Genomic DNA, 24,626 nt, shown 5'->3' on the forward strand with positions numbered 1-24,626 from the left:
ATGCTTTTTATTTGTTGTTCAGTTTCTGTGTTTACAAAAATTACCAATAGTTGGATGTTTTTAAATTAATTTAATAAATTTCGGTGGTTGATTTTGACTTTTTTTAAAAGAGTTTTTGTTTGAAATCATTATTTAGATAAGTAATGCCTATTATTTGAGCTTTCTGGAAAAGTCTGGAAAAAAATCGGGAAAAAGTCGGGAATTTGAAAATGGGATTTGAGTGGTCACTCTGTCAGTCAGGAAGTATTCATGGTTTTTACTGATTTTTTTAAATTTTAAACTTATCATAAAATTTATTGTCACGTGAAAAATATTTTTTAATGCATTTAATTTTGCCAAGCCAGCTTAAACAGTTGTAGTTTGAGGTCATTTAGGTCCATATTATAATTTTTGAAACATTTTGAATTAAAAGTTATGCAAAAAAACAAATTTGATACCGTCCGGATTGATCGAAAATTGTTAAATTTTTTGCTAAAGCCTATGAAACCACTTAAAAAATCCCAAATATCTTCAAGCCCGTGGTAGGTGTAAAAAATCTGGCAACACTATATAAATTAATGAGCACTTTATTGAAAATAATATAACCTCAAACAGTTGGATGTCTTAACAATCGATTAAAAAAGCTTCCTTCACATCGCTAGTTAGGAATTCAAAAAATCTTTCCTACAAGTCAATTTATTTGACAATCATGTCCTGAGATATCGAGACAAAAAAGTGCATTATAAATCTCATTTTTCAAAGCAGCCAATAAGCCGTGGGTTTCTTATGTACATAGGACCTTTTGAAAAAATGATTCAAAAAAATATAGTTTTTTTTTAATTTCTGCTTGTTAATTTCCAAAAAAAATGGCGTCAAAACCGCAGCACTGCGAGAAAACTAAGTTTCACTTATCGGCCGACAGATGACTCTGCTTAATCAATGTGTAAATTATTATTTTTTTAAATATAATATATAAAAATGTTGTTCTTACAAGAATTTAATTTGAATATTCATTAACAATTATTTAAAAAGCTAACCAAAAGTAATAATTACAGCAACGATAGGAGAATCTTCAGCAAAAGAGATTCACAGGTTATACTCACTGAGAGAGAAAATCGAAAGAGATTGAGACTCTCTCCTCTCTTTTGCGAGATACTAACTAAACGAAAATTCGTAGATTTTGGAGGACATTTTCAAATTAAGTGGATCAACAGTGAAATTCTTGGAAACAATCGTTCACTCATCGAAGCATTTTTGAGATTTTTTCGCTGATTGAGTGATACATTAGCAAGATTTTGTCAGATGCCGGGTGTCCTCCGAAATTACAGATGATCGCTCGTCAATGTTCATTTGTGGAAATTAGTTGTTTTTATTAGAAAATTTCATTATTCATTTACACAATCTACAATTGTTTTGTTTTCTGCTTACTGTAATTATATTATTTGAAATTAGCTACAAGTGAAAGTACGTAAATGCCAACATCAACCTATAATTAATCAAAGGGGAAAAGTCGGGAAAAAATACGCAACGCGGTCGTGACACGTTTTTCACGAAAGTAGTGAAAATCGATTTCTCTCAACACTTTTTTTTTCGTTTGCCTTTTGCTTAATTTTCATTTTTTCTCTCTCATTGCTCTCTCTCCGATTTCCGTTTCTGTTTTTCTTTTTTTTTCTGATAATTACACAACACTGACAAGAGAGGGGGGAACTGGGGGTTTCTTTAATGGGAGGGAAGGTTGGTTTTACCTAAATGTACGCGATCGTTATCGATAAGTTAAAGTTAAAATCTAACAACAGTTACCTACCGAGCTGGCCGCTCTTCGATTCTCACCTGTTGGTAATGTTGATGGTGGTGGGCGGTGCCGCGGCCCCCGCCGTCGTCGTGGCCACTGCCGCCGAGGACGAGGTCGGAACCGCCGAACCTTGAAGCGCCGTCGTCGTCGCCGTCGTCGTGGTCACCGCGCCATTGTCCGCAGCAGCAGCAGCAGACGACACGGCCGGACCGGTGACCTGGATAAACTTGATACTGGCGCTGTTGGCCATCGTCGCCGTCGTCGTGGAGTCAGGCGCGGCCGAAGATCCAGGCTGCTGCTGGGCGGCCCGAATGCTAACCGTTGGTATCCGCATGCCGCCTCCCTTACTATTTACAATTGTGGTCGTCGCGGATGCCGCCGAGACCGCCCCGAGCAGCTGCTGCTGAGTCGTCTGCTGCTGGCCAACGACGTTGTTCATGAGCTTCTGCTGTTGCGCCTGCTGCTGCTGTTGCTGCTGCTGCTGTTGGATGGGTTGAATGATATTTACAACTTTTTGGTGGTTGATGTGCGCCAGAAACTGCCCACGGCTGTTCTTGATGTTGGCGTACACAATCCGGTTCTTGTCCGCGTCGCCGCCGGCCGTCCCAATCGAGTTGATCGCAATCTTCCCGTGCGGCGACCCAATCAGCTGCGGCGACGACGTCAGTATGTATTGCTTCTGCGTCGTGCCCTGCCCGCCTCCGCCTTGCACCACACTCTGACCTCCCCCGCTGGACTGAATCGTGATCGGCTGCTGGAGCGAGTTCTGATGAATCACCAGCTGTTGCGTCAACTGTTGCTGCTGCTGCTGCTGTTGCTGGCCCTGCTGCTGCTGTTTGACAATCATCTTTTGCGCCCGAATGTCCAGCGCCTTCGTGATCATCTCCAGCTGCTTCTTGTTGAGATCCTGCTGCTGCTTGGTGGTGGTAGGGCTACCGGCGATTCCGATGGCCGTGGTACCGGCGCCGGTCGCCGTCCCTGCCGGTATTCGCTGGTTGATGAGGAATCGAGGACCGATCACGTTTTGTTTCGACGCGGCAAAGCGGAACAAGTTGGCGGCCCCGACTGGTGTCGCTTTGGGACTGCCGTCGACGCCGGTGCTGGTTGCGTTAGCCGTGCCGGAAGTGGTGGCACCTGGTTGGAAGGAGAAAGGAAAAATAATGTTAAAAAACTTTTTTTAATAAATAAAAGACAACTATCCGTTGTAGATGTACTTTATCATCAGCTCACTGAGAGCTTGGAATTGATCTGCCTTGTTTCGGCAAGGAAGAACAATTCCAAGCTCTCAGTGAGCTGATGATGAAATACATTTACAACGGATAAACTGTCTTGTGCAGCATTTAAATTTTTACATAGCTATCTTTTCGTAGCCGGCTGTCTAACATTAAAAAATTTCAACCGATAAACAAATTGGTCAATATCAGACTAACATTCCCATCCACTTCCCAAATTTCTACGCAGGTTCAACTCGAGAATAAGTATGAGCTTAGGTGTCCCCAGAAACACGTGCACTTCGATTTTTTCTAAATCTTTGGACAGGGCCGAATCGGTGGTAACCCTGATGACAGTATCAAAAAAGGTGAAATTTGGTATGAATTTTTACTATTTAAGGTTTTTCTTTGCAAAAATTTTTTTTAACAATTTTTTTACAAAATGCTGCTTTTTTCAAAAATGCTCAAATTTTAATAAAATTTACGGTATTTTAAAAATTGATACTGTGAAAATTTAAGTATTTTACTAATCTAATTTAATCTAACACAAACGCAGCCAGTCCGATGAAAGCATGCTGGAAAGTCTGGTGATTATTATTAACAATTGCATACATCTGAGAGCACCCTAAAATGTACTACAAGAATTAAAGCGGCCAGCCCTAATGCGTTGTGTTTACCGCAGAGAGAATTCTGAGAACGGATCACATTTCACAGAATCTACAGGGGAGGAAGGATGCGTGGACATACCGTACCAAACGCTCCAGTTTTTGGCTTTATAAGTGTTGAGGGAAATATACTCTCAGCCTAATTCTATTATCGGCCTATCAGCACTTTGATCATGAATTATAGCTTTCATAAAGTGTTTTTGACTGTTCCAAAGTAACAAATAGCCCAAATAAAAGTGAGCAAGCAACTTCCATTGATGATTTATATAAAAATGTAGATTTTAAAGCGGAAAAGTGTAAAAGTGATGAGAATTGGTCGAACGGCTTAGAGTGATTAAAATGGGTTTATTTCCTCTATGTAGATGGTGTTTGTGTGATATATAATGTTGTTTTGAAAATTTAGTCAATTATAAATATCAATAATAGATATCAATTTAGTTTTATAAAATATTCATCTAATAATACAGGCAAATAACCCTCCACCCAGAACAAAGAATCTGTATTTTTCGCAATTCGCAATTCGCAATTTTCAGTGTAAGAACGGGCCTTGACCGATCTTATGCACTAGGTTCCCGACGAACACGCACTGCCCTTACACCTACATCTCACCGTTGCTCTGAGTCAGTACGAGCAGCACGCTAGAACACGCTTTGAGTGTTCGTGCCAGGCATGCACACCTTCTTTTCCGGTTACGCATTTTAACTCGGCCGGGGGTGGTACATTACGTAGGGTTTGATGTAAGTATAAGCGCCTAACCATTTAAAGTGTGCCTATCAACTTTCATTAAAGCAAAAACTATTTTAGTTTTATTTTGAATTCAAAAACTAATTGTTATTTACTGTGTTTTGTTTTCTCCTGAAATCTTCCCTATTGTTGAGTCGTGTTTATCTGTTGCTTTTTCTTTTGTCGCGGTGTTTTGTTACAATTTTTGGTCCTAAGCATTTTATAAAAGTTTTCAAAAGTACAATAGTAATATTTGTGTTAATTCTTTGATCATTCCAAAAATTAAGTAAGGGCTCGAACCTCATTTGTTTGAAGAAAAGGGTGAAGATTGAAAACATTGGACAGTGAAAGAAATATACTATGTAAAGAATCAATAGTGAAAGAAAGATGGTAATTTATGAAGCAGATAAAGAAATTAACAACAGTTAATAAATAGAGGTAACAAACAAGGTTGGATAGTATTGAGGGCAATTCACAGGGAAGATGAGAAATTATTCAAATAGATAAATAAAGAAAAGGCACATGATAAACAAAATTGATATCGTTGCCAAATTAAGGAAAGCAGACAGTTTGTTACAGCAGCATCAATTGGTAAAATAGAGTGGAAAAGCGTTGAGAAATAAGAGAATCAAATGAGTAAAATCGAAATCAAATGGAGGATAGTAAACAGAAGCCGCGTTAGAAAATCAGTGAAACAAAATAAACAGAAAATAGGTGGTAGCTGCAATGAAAAGAAGAGAAACCCCGTTCTGCGATGCTCAGGTACATCCACAGCAGTTGACTCAACATACTGCGAATCAAAACAATACCGTCTACAATCACAAATTACTTCCCTGTCCCACATTGGCGCGCCCCTTTCTTTTAGCCGTCTCGATTCTGACCCACGGCGGTCAAAGGTTTACGAGCCGTTTCCACAGGCCACCAGCTAGGTCATCATGAAAACCAAGCCAACGTGGAGGTAAGAAAATAGGACACTTGCAAGGAACCAGAGCTATACTGTCTTGATCAAGACTGATCTAACAGGACTACGGACATAGTCAGTGACGCTCCTTCCAGGATGTTCCTCGCCTGAGCGTCAACTGAAGAGGTATCATCAGCATCATTCGCACTTGGCCTGCAACAAAGAATCTGTATTTTTATTACTAAATATTTACAGAAAGTAAAAGAAAGAAGATAAGAAAAACCAGAATGTTAAGCTTGAAAAATGCTACAAAAATACCGTATCAAAGATCCCTTTGTAAAAAAAAAGATAAGGCATAAAAAAATAAATGTTGCAAAAAAGCAATAAAAGAAAACAGAAAATTTACATGGAATTGTATGCTGAGATTCACTGTGGCAATAAAATTTAGGATTCGAAAAAAAAATAAAAGAGAGAAACAAAATTTACTTTAACAGAAAAAACAAGGAGTTGAACCAGAGAGAGAGATTTGAGATTTCCAAAAAAATGTGTCTACGTGGTTCATGAATCACAGAATCTACAGGGATGCGTGGACATACCGTTACAAACACTCCAGATCAGTTATGATGTGGAGCAACATTTGAGAAGGGCGCATAAACATTTTGACATCCAGAACTATTTTGCAAATTTTGCAAAAAGGTTAAAAGGTAGCTGGGAACGCCAGCTATCGATTACATTTCGAGTTTTGTGATAAAGTTACCTATTGGCTCGGAAATTGCAAAATTGTTCCAGCTGTCAAAATGCTTATCCGCCCTTTACTCGTGTTACTCCAGAAGTTATAAATTCAAAATAGGAATTTTAAATTTTTGAATAATATTTTCATATGTTTTGGGGAACTAAAAATAAGCATTGTTTCGCACCAGTTTAGAATGGTGCAAAAACTGGTACAGGAGCTTTGAAATTTTGATTTTTTTTTTTTTTTCAATACCAAACAAGAAAATCATATTTGTTTTCGAAAATTATTTTACGATGATTTTTTTCTATTAAGTATTTAAAATACAGGCCAGACTCGATTATCCTAAGGCCTTAGGAAAATTTCACTTCGGATAATCGAAACCGGGACCGTGGTGTAGGGGTAAGCGTGGTTGCCTCTCACCCAGTCGGCCTGGGTTCGATCCCAGAAGGTCCCGATGGCAAATTTTGAGACGAGATTTGTCTGATCACGCCTTCCGTCGGATGGGGAAGTAAATGTTGGCCCCGGTCTAACCTAGAAGTGTTAGGTCGTTAGCTCAGTCCAGGTGTAGGAGTCGTCTCCCTGGGTCCTGCCTCGGTGGATTCGCTGGTAGGCAGTTGGACTCACAATCCAAAGGTCGTCAGTTCGAATCCCGGGGTGAATGGAAGCTAAGGTGTAAAAAGAGGTTTGCAATTGCCTCAACAATCAAGCCTTCGGACACCTAGTTTCGAGTAGGAATCTCGCAATCGAGAACGCTAAGGCAAAGCTGTAGAGCGAATAATTTGATTTTTTTGATAATCGAAACTTCGGATAATAGAATCACGAAAAATGTCTTATTTTTTTTGTCGAGCTTAAGTATGACCGTATCACCCCTAAAAATTGATTTAGATTTTTTTTACCAAGATGGCGGCCAAAATGGCGGTGATTAAATATTGAAAAAATAATAATTTGTATTTTAATAGGGTCGCAGAACTCGAATTTGTTGTTAAAAGTAAGAAAATAAAAAAATGCATTTTTTTCTTTTTTATTTTATGTGAAAATTTCCGATTTGTTTAATTCTTATTTGCAATCTGGTAAAATTTCCAACATTTTTTTCTTTTTAGTCTTTGTTGCTCAGAATACTTTATGGGTGCTCAAAAACACTTAAAATCAAAAAAAAATAGATACCTCAAAAACGGAATTGCTCATACGGCCTTTTATTACACGCGTTTAAATGGTACTTATATACTTAGATCTTTTTACCGAATTCGGTAATTGAAAAATCGGTTAAGTTTAGATCGGTAAACAATCCAATTTTACAGAATTTCGGATCTTCTACTAAAAATAATGAACTGCATTACCGAATTTCTGTAAGTTTTTACCGAATTAGGTAATTTTCAGTTTATCGAACTGTTCAGCAGTTGAAAATTCGGTAAAATTTACCGAATTCGGTAAAAAAATCTGTACAGTTTTTTTAAAATCCTCTCAGTTATGAGATTCCCTCTGTTGATAAAACCTTTTCAAATAATACTCCAGATTTGTGTTGATTTGCAAAAACCTAATACACTTACCGACTACCGCTCCCGCCACCGTCACCGCCCCTCCCGCCGTCACCTTATCGTTCGGCCCGTTGATCTGCTTCTTGATCGGCGACAGCGAAAAGTACGTCTCGCCCGCATTCACCCCCGCGGCGGCATTCTGAAGCTGAATCTGCTGCTGCTGCAACTGCTGATGCTGCTTCGCCGTAATGACCTGGTTCCCACTGACGGTCACAATGTTCCCCCCGCTGGTGGCGATCTGCTGCATCTGCTGCTGGGACAGCACGATCGGCGTCGTGTGCTGCACGATGTAACTTCCCGTCGGGGTGGACGTTCCACTGCTGCTGGCGCTGCTGATCGTGATTTGTTGCTGCTGCGAGGGTTGCTGCTGGACGATCGGGATCGTCGTTTGGGCGGTCTGGATGAGCGGGTTTTGCGCGGCTTGCTGCACCTGGACCTGGACCGTCGAGGGGGACGCGATGAGGAATGATGTGGACGAGGACGGTTGGAGGGTTGTCGTGTGGTTGAGGGCGGGTTCCAGCTTGATTTGGGGCGCCGACAGCGAGTGATGGAAGGGGGCCATCACGGAGGTATTGGTTTGCAGGTGTGGCGCCGAGTGGGAATGGATGAGCGGGGTGGTGTTGGTGGAGGCGGGTGTTGAGGGTGAGCACGCAGCCAGCAGTTCGTCCGGCGGTTCGATCTTGATCTGGTCGGAAGGAATGGTCGCGGAGACGGAGTCGGATTCGTCTTCTACCTTGACTTCTGCGGGTTGCGGGGCAGGTTCTGAGGTTGGGTCCGGTTTTTCGCCGGTGGTGGTGGTGCCGTCGAGGACTGGGGTGTCGAGATCGGGTGCCGCTGCAGAGTCGGACAGCTTCCGGACGATTTCTTCCGGGGGTGGACTTCGTACGGTGAAGCAACTGCTGCCGACCTGGATGTTGCACCGTCGGAGGATCTTCCGGCGTTTGTTTTTGTACCGTTCAACGGTAGCAGGGCGGTCGTAGCCGACGAGTTCCGAGCAATAGCCCAGCTTGTTGACCGTCGAGAGGACTCCGATGGGGGCGCCGTCTACCGGGGGTGGTGGACTGGCCAGTTCTTCCTTGACGTCTACCCCGGTGCCCGCACCGCCACCTGCGCCTCCACCCGCTTCTTCCGGCACCTCTAGCTGGTTGAGGATCCCGTCCTCGAGGATTCCGTTCCAAAAATTGCTTGTCTGGTTCAACGATTTCATGTCGTCAATTTGGCACTCTTGCAGAATTTTGTCCAGCATCTTTTCGTCCTCGCCGGACTCGTTCAGGCTAAGGTTCAGATCGTTCAAACTGTCCCCACTGAGATTGTTGTCCGAGTTGGAGCACGTCTCCAGCTTGATGCCCAGCTCGTCTCCGTCCTTCGTAGTCCGCGCCACCGTGGCCAACTGTCCCAACGGATGGGGCTCGACCAGTGCGTCCAGCGCAAACTGCCTCGTCCGGAACACGGTCTCCGACGACCGGGTAAACACCTCCTCCGGAAGTCCTTCCTCACCCAACGCCTGCAACTCCAGCGATATCCGGTTGGCATCCGTCGCAAACAGTGGATCGTCCGCCAGCAACAGATCGTCCTCCAGTGGCAACGGTTCCGGCGTCTTTGGCCGGAAGTGCAACCAGCTGGACTGAATCTCCTCCAACAGATCGCTGTAAACACTCGCAATTGCCTGGCTGTCCAACGGCAACCCAAGCTCTTCGGCAATCTGCCGACCCCTGCTGCTACTGCTGGAAGATTGCAACGACCCACTGCTGGACGCCCCCGTCGTCCCCGCCGCCGCCGCCGCATGCTGAACTGACCTCGACGCCAACCCCCGGCTATTACTGCTAATACTATTACTAAACGATTGGATAAAATTGTTTTTACTATTGACGATGCCACTACTGCTGCTGTTGATGCCGTTGCCACTTCCGCCACTGCCACTTATCCGGTTCCTATAGCTATTATTTACATTGTCTATCATGTGCTCGTAATCTTCCAGGACCTCCTGCTTGACCTCCACGGCCATCGCATCCACTTCACTTTTTATCACATTATTTTCTGAGTTATTCACGCCGCCACTTAAACTACTAATTACAGTCGCCTCAACCGCCGCCGGAGTCGATGTCCTTTCATCACCGCCACCGCACTTTTCCTGTTTCACTTGCACACGATCCTCCACGATCTGCTCTTCCTGCTCTTCCTCAAACGACCCACTTGGACTTCGCTTCCGCACCAGCCCGACCCCCGCCAAAAACAGCTCGTCCAAGTCCGTCTCCTCCTTGATGACCAGCCGGCGCCGTTTCGCACCACCACCCATCGGCACCGGACTCGGATCGGGTCGCTTTCGATCCGTTGTCGTCGCCACCGGTGGAACCATTGTCGTGCTGACGACCACGCTCTCCTCCTCTTCGGGTTCGGCGTTCACCGAGCAGCTCGTTTCCGACTCGATGATCTTGTAGTCCAGCCGGGACCACAGGTCGTCCAGCGTGGTGGAGGCGCGATCGATGATGACGCGACCGCCTCGGCCGAAGCGCCGCCGGGCGAAGCCGATGCAGCGGGGTCTTTTGGATGGGGAAGGAAAAGCAGAAAATAAGTGTTTAGTTATTATGGTTATTTTTTAGTTTAAATTATTTACTGTTGTTTTTTGGTTATACGTTATAAAGATAGTGACGTTTCCAGAAATATTTATTGCTTTTAAATTTTCCTACCGCAAAATTGCATGTGGCATGTGTTTTTTTTTATGTATTCAAACTAATAACTTTAAAAATATTGTATTATTTTACGTCGTGTAGTTTTTGTATACAGCAAAAATTTTGTTGTTGTTAAAAGCGTTATTGCGCTTAGATAAATAAGCTTTATTGTTGTAAACAATAAAATCAGCAATTCAAACTTCATCTCAGAACCTAATTCAAGTTTATTTTTTCACTTAATATATAACATTTTTATTTTAACTATTCTTACTTGCATGGTTTTAGGCTGGTACAAATTTTATTAAAAGTTTTGTTTTAAAAAGCATTGGAAAGAAGAACTGTGAAAATTTTAGAAATTTTAGGGTTGGAAGTTTGACTTGTTTTTTTGTGAATTTGCCAATGTTTTCAAAAATGTCAATTTTTTAGGGGTCAGCTTTGGCTGTGTTTCTTACTAACATTTCCTATATTTTATGCAAAAAGAAGTATACAGCAACTTTTGTAGTGTCCTAGACTATGCCTCTACGCATTTTTTTGAAATTAAATGATTTGGTGCCATTCTAAGGCAGAAAATGTAAAAAACAAGCCAAAAATTTAAAAAGTGACTTAAAAACATGAAAAAATTAGATAGGCAAAATGTAATGATAGGAGGTGGTAGAAAAGGCCAAATACTACCAAAAACAAAAATAAACTAAACAAGATAAATGCTAATTAAAATATTAAAAATGAAACAAGAAAAACATAAAACAAGAGAAGTAAAGTTTTTCGTAGAACAAAAGTTGCTCAAAATGACCTCTAAACACGAGAAAAATAAAAAAATCAAAAAAAAAATTGGGCAGTAGAGGGTTGAAAAAATATCATACTTATGACTGATGACACTTTTCATAAAAAATAGAAGGTAAAAAAATAGGTTAAGTAAGATTATTCTCAAACATAATTTAGATTAAGAGATAAAAGGCTTTTTCAAAATTATGAAAAGCTCTACAATATTTATTTTTGTATATCAAATTACAAGGTTAATTTTGATTTCCAACTATTAAATGTTTTTCTCATTTCTGCTTGACAAAATTGGTGGAAAAATCAGGAAAAAAACTAAATTTAAAAATTGTAATTGACAATTCCATTATTTTTAAAGCAAAAATATCAAAAAGTCATGAAAATTCATTTTTTTATGATAGTTTTCAATTTTTTTAAGAATTTGAGTGAAAACACGTTTTTTATTCTTATATTATATTTTAGGGCTCGAAATTATCAAATCAGCAAGAATCAAAAAGTTTAATATCTGTATTTTAGTTCAAAAAAAGGAAAGTTATCAATTTTCAAAAATATATTTTTCAGCAATTTTTCAGAGAAAAAAGATTTTGATTTTAGAAACTAAGCTCCAAGGCATTGGAAAAGTAACTTAGCTACAAATAAATCATAATCTTTTCACATATAACAAATATGAAGATGTGGTCAAAATCCATGCTATCATAATTTAGGTTAACCTTTTCATTTTCATTTTCTAGTAGTTTAAAATTGTGATTGTGAAAGATACTTAAACATTTATGTTGAATGCTCAAGATTAATTTATTATAATTGAAATGGAATCAGGTTAAATTATTCAACATTTTTTTATTATTTTTAAATATAGTTTCCATCTTTGTCTATCATTGAAAAAAATATTCGAATGGCTGAGAAAATTCTATCCAAATTTTTAAGCGAAGATGGCATGCTATGGCACAATTTTTTGGAATGTTGGTACCACTGCGTGATTTTGGCATTTCCAGGGTGACCACTTAAATCCCATTTTCAATTTCCCGACTTTTCCAGAACCTCAAAAAAAGGTATTTCTTATCTGAAGAATGATTTCATTTCAAAAACTTATTATAAAAAGTCAACATAATCTATCGGACAAAATTTAAAAAAAAATCAGACAATTTAAGTAAATAAATATAATTTCAATTTTTTTTCTTAAAATAACCAAACATAAACTTTTTTGATACTTCGTTTCTACTGGCAATAAAAATGATGATGACAATAAGTTAAAGATGACAAAATTTTAAATTTTATTCTTATGTTTATATTTTTTATCAAATCTTTACATATCTTTTCACTTAATTAAAGTTATTATTTTTCAAAGAATTTAAAAATATCTATGAATTTGTTTAAAAGATGTTTTACGAAGAATCCTTTAAAATTTTATAAATTTTGCTATTTGATTTTATGAATCAATTTCGATTTATCGAAGTGCCAGTATTAAAATGTTCAATTTCAATAAATACTTCTGTTTGACAACTTTCATATTTAACCACTTATTTCATACGAATGTTTCTTTAAAAAACAAGTTTTCAAAACTTATTTGTTATAACTCAAACAAAATCTTATTAATTTAATCAAGCCAATGCAAATTTTAATTATATTTTTCCCACAAAAAAAAAACATGAATAATCTTTTACAAGCTATTGAGAATACATTGTTTTACGTTCATTAATAAATTTCTTAACAGGTGAAGGCTTTTAAAACTTTGTACAAATTTTGAAATTTCAAAACAAAAAACGGAAAAAGATGTAAAACTTCAAAAAAACTATATTTTCGTATATTCATTAATATACTCCAATATAGTCCAAAATGTTGATTAAATTTTTCACCAGCCTTATTTACAATTTCAAAGTATTGAAATATTTTAAAAGTGTGAAACAGTTTTTTCAATTTTTCATTCAGAACAAACAACGATTGTATTATTTTCGATATTTAAGTTTTCCGAAAACTGAAAACGAAGCTTTATCTAGAGTCTATCACACAAAAGTTTGAGGGAATCAAATATTTGGAATCAATATTTTTTTAAATGACCGAATGAACATTTAAACAAATTGACCACAAATAAAAACTATGCCAAACTGAAGTTGGATTCATTTTTTAAATATTCAACCAATTTGGCAAAATGAAACAGAATCAGAATAATAACTATACGCTGGTCATATTGTTATTTGAATTTATATGTTATGTTATAATTTGTTCGATAAACTTAGTCAAAAATAAATAACAATCTTTTTATTCATAAAAAATTGGGTCAAATACATGCCACAATTATCATCTGAAATTTATTAGTATTTTTAACGTCTTATGTCTTAAAAAGCCTTTTCATTCTCATATAGATTGAAATAAGGAAATGAACCCTAAATTTGAAGTTCGATGCTAAAGACGAAATGAGTGAAATTAATTTCAAAGGTGTACAAAATATTTTTCAAACAGGTATGCTTGGGATTCCCGACTTTTTAACAAAAAATCACAAATTCCCGACTTTTTTCCGATTTTTCGTAGATTTTGGCAAATTCCCGACTTTTTTCCGACTTTCCCGACTTGAGTGGCTACCCTGCATTTCGGGCGTGCACCCCTTAATTTTCAATCGATGATATCTTTGAAACCATTGAACAGATTTCCAATGGTGTGAATCTTAGGTGAAATTTTCTCAACTCCTCGAAAAAACTATTTTCAGATTTTTAAAATCACTACTAACAGAAAAAGATCAAATCATATGAATCATATTAATTTAACAGAAAAATGGCTATAACTCAAAATCGGTGCACCCTTTAATTAATTTTTTAGAATTCAATTTTGCATCTGATTTTTTTATTATTGTTTAGTATGCATTTTCGATACTTTCCAAAACACTAATTTTTTAAAAAATCATATAACTTGACCAACAACAAAACGTCCTTCATACCCTATAATTCAAAAGTTGGCACTATTTTGTCTACTAAAAATGAAAATAAAACGAGGGGGTAAGTTTGCCCAAAGCAAGTTTTTATGCTTGAAAGTAATTAAAACAATAATTTTGTTTAGCTCAGATAATCCCAGCTCGAGATACAGATTTTTTAATGTTTTCATAGCATTTTCAAATTTGTAAGGAGACTTATAATGAAGAAACTAATTATGCAAAATGGGTTAAGCAATCGATTGACAAAATTTCAAAGAAATAAAAATTAAAATAAAAAAAAGTTTTTTTTGCAAAATTCTAGATTTAGATTTGTATTCTGAAGTTTGTTTTGAATTACAGTTTTCAAACTTTAAGAAGATTGCTGATTTAAAATAACTCTCCGTTTTTAAAGACATTTGAAATTTAATGCTTTAACTTAATTTTTGGTTTTTTTAACTAACGGAACAGCATTTAACTTCATTGTGCCTCTAATGTTGCCATATCAGCACTTTGACAGCTCATAAATAGCGTATTGCGTCTCGTGGCGCAGGGGTAGCGGCTTCGGCTGCCGATCCCGATGATGCTATGAGACGCGGGTTCGATTCCCGCCTTATCCACTGAGCTTCTATTGGATGGTGATGTAAAACGTCGGTCCCGATTTCTCCTGTCTCGTCAGAGGCGCTGGAGCAGAAATCCCACGTTAGAGGGAAGGCCATGCCCCGGGGGGCGTAGTGCCAATAGTTTCGTAAATAGCGTATTCAAGTGAAATCGGGTCATAAACAGCTCGATAGAAAGTGAGCAAGCCAGTTTTTATCAACAGTTTTACCAAATAAGTTGTTTAAATAGTGAAAATCAGCTATAATTGAATGGAGTTAGGAGCGAGTGCTTAACCTGCCAAACATACGAGAATTTCCTCTATGTATTTAAATTGATTTTCAATTTTAGAGAGTTATTTGATATTTGATATTTTTTTTTCAAAGTTGTACGGTTTACGAGATTTAAAATTTTACATTTTAGATTGAATCAAGTTTTGTACTACTCAACAATCAAATTGCAATCGATTCAACGATAGCAACTAATAGATTGCAGCCAATTGCTCTTCCTGGTTCTTCCCGACTCCGGACAGGACGTCCTGCCCGCGTTTTACGAAAAAAAAAAACAGGATCCTTTCCGCAGTGTCACACTCTTGCAACCATTTTTCAAACCCTAGACAGAGAATCACTCCGCTATTGTCACGTATTTTTTTTTTTTTTTTTTTTTTTCTAAACTCACCTCGGATGCCGCAGCGACGCTAACGTGAACCGATACCTCGGGTCGGCCGCTCCGTTCTCCTCCTTCGACACCCAGGGCCAATTCCCGAAGCCTTTCGTGATGGGCTAAAAGTAAGAAGATTTTAAATTGAGTTTTGCAAAATTAAAATGAGTGGACTCACCCTATGATATTGACTAAACTTGCTGCGCCGGAAGGCGTACGCGTACTCTTCCTCCGGGGCGGTCGCACCCTGCAGGTTGGCAAGTTCCTCCTCGTCCGAGGACAGCGCGGGATCGCCGGCAGTGCCTAGAAAGGGTGGGAGGTTAGGATCGCCTGGAAGTGGAAGTGAACCTCCAATATCTCACCACTGCCGTGGAGTCCAGCGCCGGCGGCGATCGCACTGGGATCGACCGTGCCACGTCCTCCGATCAACGGCTGACCACCGGCACTGCCACCCGCCGGATGATACTGGTAGTGATAGCGATCGCTGGCTCCGGCCAGCGCCGATCCGTCCCGACCCACGGAACTGCCGGCGCCGACCGTCGCCGATCCGCTGGTCGACGTCCCGCCGCGATCCTTTTGGATTTTGTGCTTCCGCTTCTTGTACTGGCGCTTTTCCTTCCGACTACTGCTGTGGCTGTCGCCGTCCCGTTTGTCCCGCGAACTGCCGCCACCGTGGTACTGCGACGAAGACCCGCTGCCGCCGTAGACACCCGCACCGGACCCGCTCGCCACACCCTGACCGCCGGCCATCGCCCCGTGGTGCGACGAGTACTGGTTCGAGTAGATTGGCGCGAACGCGGGACTAAAAGAGAAAGTAGCGTTACAGTTTGTGACGATCGCCGACCGGACTGGGGACCAACCGTGACGCCTTGGTCGCGTTCGAGGCGAACTCGGCCAGCATCTGGCCGGCAAAGTCCTGCGCCTGGTACCGCTTCTCGTACACCTCGATGCTGAGGTGCAGCTGTTCGCGCTTGATCTTCTCCCGCCGCTTGATCATCTCCAGCAGCGTCACCGCCCGGCTCAGATCCCGCCTGGAAGAGTTGTAAGAGATTTAATTGAGATACTTGAATCAGCTCCGACGGACTCACCTCAGCTTGAGCATCTTCTCGTACGAGGACTCGTCATTTTTGCGGTTCTTCCTGGTTTGCATCTTTTCGGTTCGCCGCCGGAACGCCAGATACGGGTTGTTCGGCGTCGTGTTGCCCCTGCTCTCCGTCTTCACCGACAGTATCAGTGGGTGTTGCTGCAAAAGACGGGAGTTATTCGAGTCCCCAAACCGAATCTCCCGGTCGTAACCCACCATCTTGAGCCGCTTGTTGAGCCAGTAGTCGTACACCGCTATGCTCAGCTCGTCGTCCTGCTTGAGCAGTGCTTTGGCCTCGTTCAGCGTCACCACCGTCTGGCCCGAGCTCTTCTCCAGCCGGTCCATCATCGTCTCGAACTTGAGCGGGTCCAGGTCGAGCCGCTTGCCCTGCGTCGTGATCCACTGCTCGTCCGCGCTGTCCATGTCGTAGTCGGGCACGTCCTGCTCCAGGTTCAGCGCTGCAAAGAGGGACAACGTTACACCTGTGAACCAACAAAATGCTGGAAATTCTTACGCTGCATGTGGATCAACTGCTTGGGCATTTTGTAGTCCTGCGAGTAGTACCGCTCGTAAAACTCCGAATCGGTCGCCTCGAACACCTCCGGGGTGGGAATGATCAGTCCGGTGCATATTGCGCGCTGCAGGTGGTGCTCCTGTTTGAAACGAATGGAAAGAAAAAAATATCAAAATTAATATTTTGTTAAACATCGTTGAAGGCGCGTCTTGAAGCATTGACCGTAATTTGTACTACAACTTGGTTGTTACCAAATCCATCGAGTCGGGAGGAGGCAACTAATTGATCGCAGCTAATTTTGCTCTTCCTGTTTCAATTATAGACGTCGAACCCGTTGTTTGGTTTGAGTCCCATGGAAAACAGGTTTTGTTGTTAGGAACTTGAAGTGTTCGTCATCTACACTGATCTGATCTGATCTAAGTCACAGTTATCGATTTTTAAAGCCCATTCTTTAGCAGGGTGACTCGGATGGCACGCTGAAGATTTGGAGAAAACATTTTGGTTTTCTGTTGAAAAAGTGTACCGTTAACACAATTGTGTTAGAAAAATAGTGATAGATATTTTTTAAGTTTAAAATTAAGCCCACTTCATAGCATCGTTGCCCGAGTGGCACGTCGACGAAGTGAAAGGCAGGGTTGCAGAGATATAATCATTTTCTTAGTAAATTCATCGCCAATGTATGAACGTATAAAATACATTCTATTTATCATTACAGATTAGATTGTTGTCAATATGTCAAAAATAATAACCTAAGAAATAGAATAACATAGTAAAAAATATTGCTTTGTGAGATTCGGCTTTTTGAATATCGTCTTAATGAGATTCTGTATTCTGCCTTTTGAGATTTAGTTTTTCGCAGGAGTCTCAAAATGTCATTGTTTTCTTTTTGAGTAAGAAAAATAACATGTCTTTCTTTTTTTCACGTTCAATTTTGAATGTTGCATGTTGGTATGTACTTGAATCCCACGTCCGTATCCACATTGATACCGGAATACTCCAATTGGCTATTGGTCGCAACCTTTGAAGGCCGGGTGCCATCAGGAATGCTCCGATTGGGGGATATTTACCAAACCATATGAGTAACAGGTTTTATGAAGATTCATAGTTTTTATACTGGGTAGAAAATAAACATTTTGACAGTTGGGGCCACAACCTGGAGTTTCCGGTGCCCTCAAGGAAGATTCCGCCGGGGGAACATTCATTGAACCATATGATTTTGGCCAATATGGTTAATAGTTTTTAATGTTTTTTCAAAGAATGGGTAGACATACAAATCATTTCTCTTATTAAAGAGCATCAAAAAGACTTTATATTTTACATCTCGTTATCCTTTTTTATTGAAAAAAACGTTACTTAATCCACCTTTAGGTGGTTGGTGCCTTCCTCACATTATTCATAAAGTCAATACATTCAGTAAAGTAGCAACATTCCCCCTTAACATGTTTAACAAATCAACTTTATTACTAATTTCTTTTGATAGGGTTCGCAGAAAAAAAAAAAACCTATCCAACGATAGTTCGCAGGAAGATTCAGACAATATTTCTATCACAATATCTGAAATCCGGCCTCCAAAAAGTGTATAAATAACACTTAAGTGCTAATAATTTTTGATAGGGCTGTCAGATCCTCGATGTTTTAGGCTCATTTAAAAGGCCTTTCGATTATCTAATTAACGACAGGCCGCATGATGGACCCGGACATCATTTTCATTGAAATATCTGAGATCCGGCCTCCAAAAAGTGTATAAATAACACTTAAGTGCGTATAACTTTTGATAGGGTTGTCAGATCCTCGATTTTTTCGGCTCATTTGAAAGGTCTTTTGATTATCTAACTAACGACAGGTCGCATGATGGACCCGTACATTATTTTCATTGAAATATCTGAGATACGGCCTCCAAAAAGTGTATAAATAACACTTAAGTGCTAATAACTTTTGATAGGGTTGTCAGATCTTCGATGTTTTGGGCTCATTGAAAAGGTCTTTTTAATACCTTTCTGAAAATGTATAATATGATAGGTTTTCTTGCAAAAACCACCCTTTTTACAATCTTCCGGACACTCGCCAAAATCGTTTTTTTAGCATAACTTTTGAAGTACTTAACTAAACTTGCTGATTTTAAATAGAGACCTATGGGACCCCAAGACGAATCGAATGAGACTAATACGGTCAAAATCCGTTAATCCAGTCCGGAGATAATCGAGTGACAATTTTTTTGTCCACCCACCTACACACATCCACACAGACATTTGCTCAGAACATGATTCTGACTCGATATGTATACGTGAAGGTGGGTCTACGAAGTCAAATTAATAAGTTCATTTTTCGAGTGATTTTATAGCCTTTCCTCAGTAAGGTGAGGAAGGCAAAACACAAAACGATTTTTGGAGAGAATTCATACAAAATTAAGTCAAATAACACAGTTTCTCCAAATTCAGTCAATAAAAAAGTCATGAATAAATTTCTTTTGCATTAAAAATTCGTGCAAATTTGTAAACTCACAAGTAAAAATTAGAATATCATTTGTACAATCAATTGAAAGTTTAAAAATATCATCTTTAATACTGAAACAATAAATTGCTGATATTATTTTTCACAACGAAAAAATATAAACTTCTGAGCACAATATCCTTTTGTAGGACCACAAATAGTTTAAAATGCATTTTAAAATCAATTTAAAAAAAATGTGCAGTGGTAATGTAAAAGGCATAACCAGAATGACGAAGAGCGAACCAATTGACCAAATATAAAAAGGCAATTATGGAGGCTAGTTGCCAAAGCTACCACTTGGAGGCGCTTGCAACTGCCGACTGCCAACTTAAGCTAAATGTAGGATATACCCTTATTTATAAAGGGAAGATTAGTTCCTAAGGCCACCACTTGATGCAGCCTAGGAAGTGCCTTATTCCACGGCTCGAGCAATACTGAGCAGGACCATGCGACGAAACAATAGACAAATCCAGCGAAAGCTCAACGCTGCTTTTTGATGGTGAGAGATTCGACAGCTTCCATACTAAATGTCTTGATTTTTTTTTATAAAATACATAAGGGACCATCCATAAACCACGTGGACACTTTTTTGGAAATTGTCGGATCTTCAATCTTTTGGGCCCGTTGTAAAGGTCTTTTGATTTCCTATCCAACGATGGGTCGCATGATAGATCCGGACAACTTTTTCATCAAAATATTTGAGATCCGGCCTCAAAAAAGTGTATAAATAACACTTAAGTGCTCATAGCTTTTGATGGGGTTGTCAGATCTTCAATCTTTTGAACGCGTTGGAAAGGTCTTCCAAATACCTTTCTAACAATATATAGCATGGCGGGTTTTCTTACAAAAACCACCCTTTTTACAATCTTCCGAAGTTTAGCTAAAACCGTTTTTTTAGCATAACTTTTGAAGTACTTTTCTAAACTTCATAATATTGACTAGGGTCTTGTGGGACCCCAAGACGGATCGAATGAGACCAAAACGGTCCAAATCGGTTCAGCCAGTCCGGAGATAATCGTGTGCATGTTTTTCGGTGCACGGACTCACATCCAGACACACGCACAGACATTTGTTCAGAATTTGATTCTGAGTCGATAGGTATACGTGAAGGTGGGTCTAGGAGGTCGAATAAAGAAGTTCATTTTTCGAGTGATTTTATAGCCTTCCCTCATTGAGGTGAGGAAGGCAAAAACAAAAGAAGTGAACTGTACTCACTTATCTAATAACGTACTTTGTCATACTGGTCATGTCTGTAACATAACCACTACCTAAACTTCATTTTTATTGAGATCTTTGTAAAATTAACCAGACGATAAATCTAGAGATCAAGATAAATGGAAATTACGCAGAGAGGACCTTTAAAAATATTGTTTTTTTTTATTTCAGTAACAACTTTTCAAAAGGGCGAATCCCTCAGATGTAAACAAACTGAGTTTTTGTTAGAATCATATAAAGCGAACAAAACTGATTCTAAAACACCCTCCATCACCTCAAAATTCCGAAAATACGTAGTTTTACAAGCAAAAAACAAAAGGGCTAATCAACAACATCAATCAAAACAAACCAAATTGAGTTTCCGCCCTTGTGTTTTCACACAATCACGAGGGGCGAATGTAGTGTTTTCTGCAAGTTCCGACGTATATTTAGAAACACTAAATTTTCATTATAATTTAGTGAATTTTAACCTGACAATCCTCAAAATGGATCAAAATGTATGTTTCTGATGTCTCTGAACACAATTCCACAACAAACACAGATTTGTATGATCCTAAATACATAACTTTTTAATTTCAATTATTGTAGTATCGGATCTGGTCTGGTTTCACAATCTAGATATGAAGGGCCATAGTTTACCGGTTCTTGGAACATCCGGGGATTCTGGGTCGAGCAGTTGCAGGACAAAAAGTTAGTGTAGGGAGGTTTAGGAGGAATGCCCTACAAAATCATCGCCTCCGTAACCATTGAAGCTATGCAAAGATTGAGAAGGCACCGGGGTGGCCTAGTCGTCAGGTGCAATGTCTCCCACTTCCGGCGGGGACACCCCAAGGAACGTCACTTCAATATAGACCACATCGTCAAACCAACTTGCTACTTACGGTGTATCCTGGCTCAACTAGTCTTGGCCTGAATCGGACTCCTTACGAAGGCTTTCTAGACCAATTTTTTATCACTGTGGTTGCAAATATCACTGTATTATCACTGACTGTAACGTTTTACAATGATAAAATAGTTGTTTCACCACTTTTTTCTTTTAAAACCCAAAAAATTAACAAAAAACAAAAGGGCGAATCTGTTGTTTACTTCTGCTTTGTGGCGTAACCTGACGGGCGAAACCTTTATTTTGGTTGAGTGGGTGGCGAATACGGTGGGGCGAAAATGTAGGCACGCTCTTCAAAAAGGCGTAATTCTTTTTCTCAATTTTTAATAGCAAAAACACCTTAATTAATTTCAAATTGCTCTCTATGATGAAATTATTGCTATTTTCTATTAAGTTTTGACAAAATTGATGGTTTTCATGCTTTTTTGTGGAAATAGGAATTGATCGAAATTGCAAAATTTTGAATGTTGATTTTCCCGAAACGGCATAATCGTAGGTTTCGCCCTTTTGAAATGTTGTTACTGATTTGATTTGTTTTTGTTTTATAAATATTGTTTTGAAAGCAATTTGTATTTTAATAAAGGAGCTATTACACTACGGCAAACAAACAAACTCGCACTTTTTGCCAGTTTTCCTGGATTTGTTTGTACAAACGGCAGCCTGCATACATTTCCAATTTATTTGCAAAATGTCCTCAAGACCTATAGCAGTAATTTACAAATTTCTCTAAAACAAACTGAAGTTTCAGTAGGTATTTTTGAGTTGAGAGCATTTGAAGAACGTGAAGATGTAGAAGTATTTTTGAAAATGATTATTTGTCAAATTATCGAAGCAGGGCTTTGTTTGCAAAACTCGAAAAAAAATAACTGTTTTAGAGGAACGAACAATACAAATTGGATAGGTTTGCGTTGAAAATTCAACCAATGATCATTGAGGTGACAAGAAATTTTTCGAAACTCAACTTTGGCTGTTTTTTTTTACTAACATTTCCTATTTTTTAAGTAAAAAGAAGTATGCAAAAAAATTTTCTAGTGTCCCAGACTATGCCTCTACGCATTTTTTTTAAATTGAAAAAGTGACTGTGAAAACATGAAAAAATTAGATAGGCAAAATGTAATGATAGGAGGTAGTAGAATAGGCCAAATATGTACTATCAAAAACAAAAATAAACTAAACAAGACAAATGCAAATAAAAATAAATACTAAAAATGAAACAATAAAAACATAAAACAAGAGAAGTAGAGTTTTTCGTAGAACAAAAGAAGCTCAAAATGACCTCCTGAATACGGGAAAAATAAAAATATTCGACAAAAAAAATGGGCAGTAGAGGGTTAAGTAAAAATCAGGTACCATCATCGGGCATTTCAGGCTAAACAATGTAAATGTATTTTATAAAAACAGTCTATTTGGCTCATTTGTAATTTGTTGTTTTATTGGGTACGATAACTTGTTAGTTAAACTATGTATCAAGTCAAAGAAGGAGCTCATAAACATTTACTGATATAAGCAGGATGGACTGTAGGTTTTCAACGCCACATTTACTCATTTACATTGTTTCGATTTCTTTTACAAATCAGTAAATTACTGGAAAAGCCATAATGAACACCAAAATAATAAAAAATGCTAGCTTGCCAAAATTATCAACGAAGGCATTAAAGCAGCAACTCATTGCCTTCACAATCGCATCCTTGTTATCAGCAGCAACAAAAAAACCGAATCGCCTTGATCCCCGTGCAATCCACTCTCTCTTCATCCCTTTCAAAACAAAAACACACAAACAATCCGCTTCTTTGTTCCGGGTTGCAGACAAAAAACCCTCGATTTCAACGATCCGTAATTTCCGTTGCACTGCTGTTTTGTTGTCCCTTGTAGTACTGCTCAATAATTAATTGGTAAACAAAAACATTCACCCACAACAACAACAGAAAAAAACGCAAAACCCAAAAATCAGCAACCTTCGCGGCCTTTTAAACCCTCCCCCTTCACAAAGCAACAACAACAACAACAACGCAACCACCCACAGCAGCAGCAGACCCGCTAGCTGTCAAACACGCTCAAAAACAACAACAACAAAAAATCAACAACACACGGCGAAATTTTTACGCGCCAACCGGCGTTCGCAGTGTAAACAAAGCCGCCCGGAGGCTGGCCCGGGCCGCCAGCCGCTTCCGGGCGCGATTCCACCCGGCAAAGTGGCCCCGGCAGGTGCGATTGGGCGCCTTTTGCGGCCGGAAAGCTCGCCGAACGGTCCCGTTCTCGGCGGGCCGGAATTTGCGTTCGATTTTGGGCAAGATGGCGTCGCCTGCCTCGTTTTTTCTCCCCTTTTTTTCTGTTCGTGCTGTCAAACGAGGGGGGTTCGGAGAAGAACTTTGCGCGGAATTCCTTACCGATTCCTCTTCCTTTTCCATCCCGCTCGGCATCTGCGGCACGGCCCGGTTGATGGCCGAGTACTCGGGCAGATCCGGAAGCTCCTCCGCCAGATAGATCGGCATCGGCTTCGACGGATCGAGGGCCCTCGCCCGAAACGAAAGCTTGGACATTTTTTTCTTCTTGTTTCTCTCTTGCTCCTTCTTCCTTCACCTTCTCTCGTCGTTCTCCCTCTCTCTCTCTTTCACTCTTTCTTGTGTCAAACCGTGCGCGCGCGTGTGTGTGTGTGTACGTTTGTGGATGTGTGTGTGTGTGTGGGGTGCAAAAAAACGCGAATGGAAAAAAAACACGCGAAAATTTTACACGCCCGGGGACAACAGAATCGGCCACGACACGGGAACCGGGACCGCTGGGGGGGCCCACCGGGACCCGGGAACAAGCGACCCGGAACCGCGCCTAGTGCATTCCGGTCGGCACTGGGCGCTCACAACGCGTTTACACACTGCAAAAACGATTTTTCAAAGTTCGGTCCTCCAAAGCGTGGTTACGGAAAACCATGATGGCGGCGGCACACTGAAACTGCCCTTCTCTCTTGCGCTTGGACAGGCCAGGCCAGGGCCCCGCGCAGGCCGTCACTGGTGTACACGCACAGACAAAATCAGGGCAGGGATGCCAGCGCGGAAAAAGGAAGGGATGAAAAGTCTGCACACGCGTACGGAATGTCTGCGACGAAATTAAAATGACGGTTGGTTTGGGTTCGAAATATTTAAAACCAAAATACACTGAAACCACGATGGATTGACACCAGTTGTTGTCAAACGAACGGGGTCACGTTTTAGTTTGACACCTTTGTTTAACGTTTTCCAGATATTTGTATGCAACATGATTTAATCAACTTAATTTTTGGTAATTAACTTTTTCAAAAAAAAAGTTAT

At 39.9% G+C, this 24,626-nt stretch overlaps 1 protein-coding gene across 1 annotated transcript; it reads right to left on the minus strand.

The window, feature by feature from the left end:
• Window positions 1–1,324: 1,324 nt before the first annotated feature.
• Window positions 1,325–24,311, minus strand: LOC6043078. Its single transcript, XM_038252418.1, has 10 exons — window positions 23,712–24,311; window positions 16,737–16,875; window positions 16,439–16,680; window positions 16,227–16,381; window positions 15,999–16,169; window positions 15,501–15,940; window positions 15,317–15,441; window positions 15,157–15,260; window positions 7,552–10,079; window positions 1,325–2,905 (listed from the first exon to the last, which is right to left on the minus strand). The coding sequence occupies exons 1-10, from the start codon at window positions 23,862–23,864 to the stop codon at window positions 1,806–1,808; spliced, it is 5,157 nt and encodes a 1,718-aa protein (XP_038108346.1). The 5' UTR covers window positions 23,865–24,311; the 3' UTR covers window positions 1,325–1,805.
• Window positions 24,312–24,626: the final 315 nt, after the last annotated feature.

The sequence above is a fragment of the Culex quinquefasciatus genome, chromosome 2 (assembly GCF_015732765.1).
Source record: "Culex quinquefasciatus strain JHB chromosome 2, VPISU_Cqui_1.0_pri_paternal, whole genome shotgun sequence".
In the NCBI taxonomy this organism is placed as follows: Eukaryota; Metazoa; Arthropoda; class Insecta; order Diptera; family Culicidae; genus Culex; species Culex quinquefasciatus.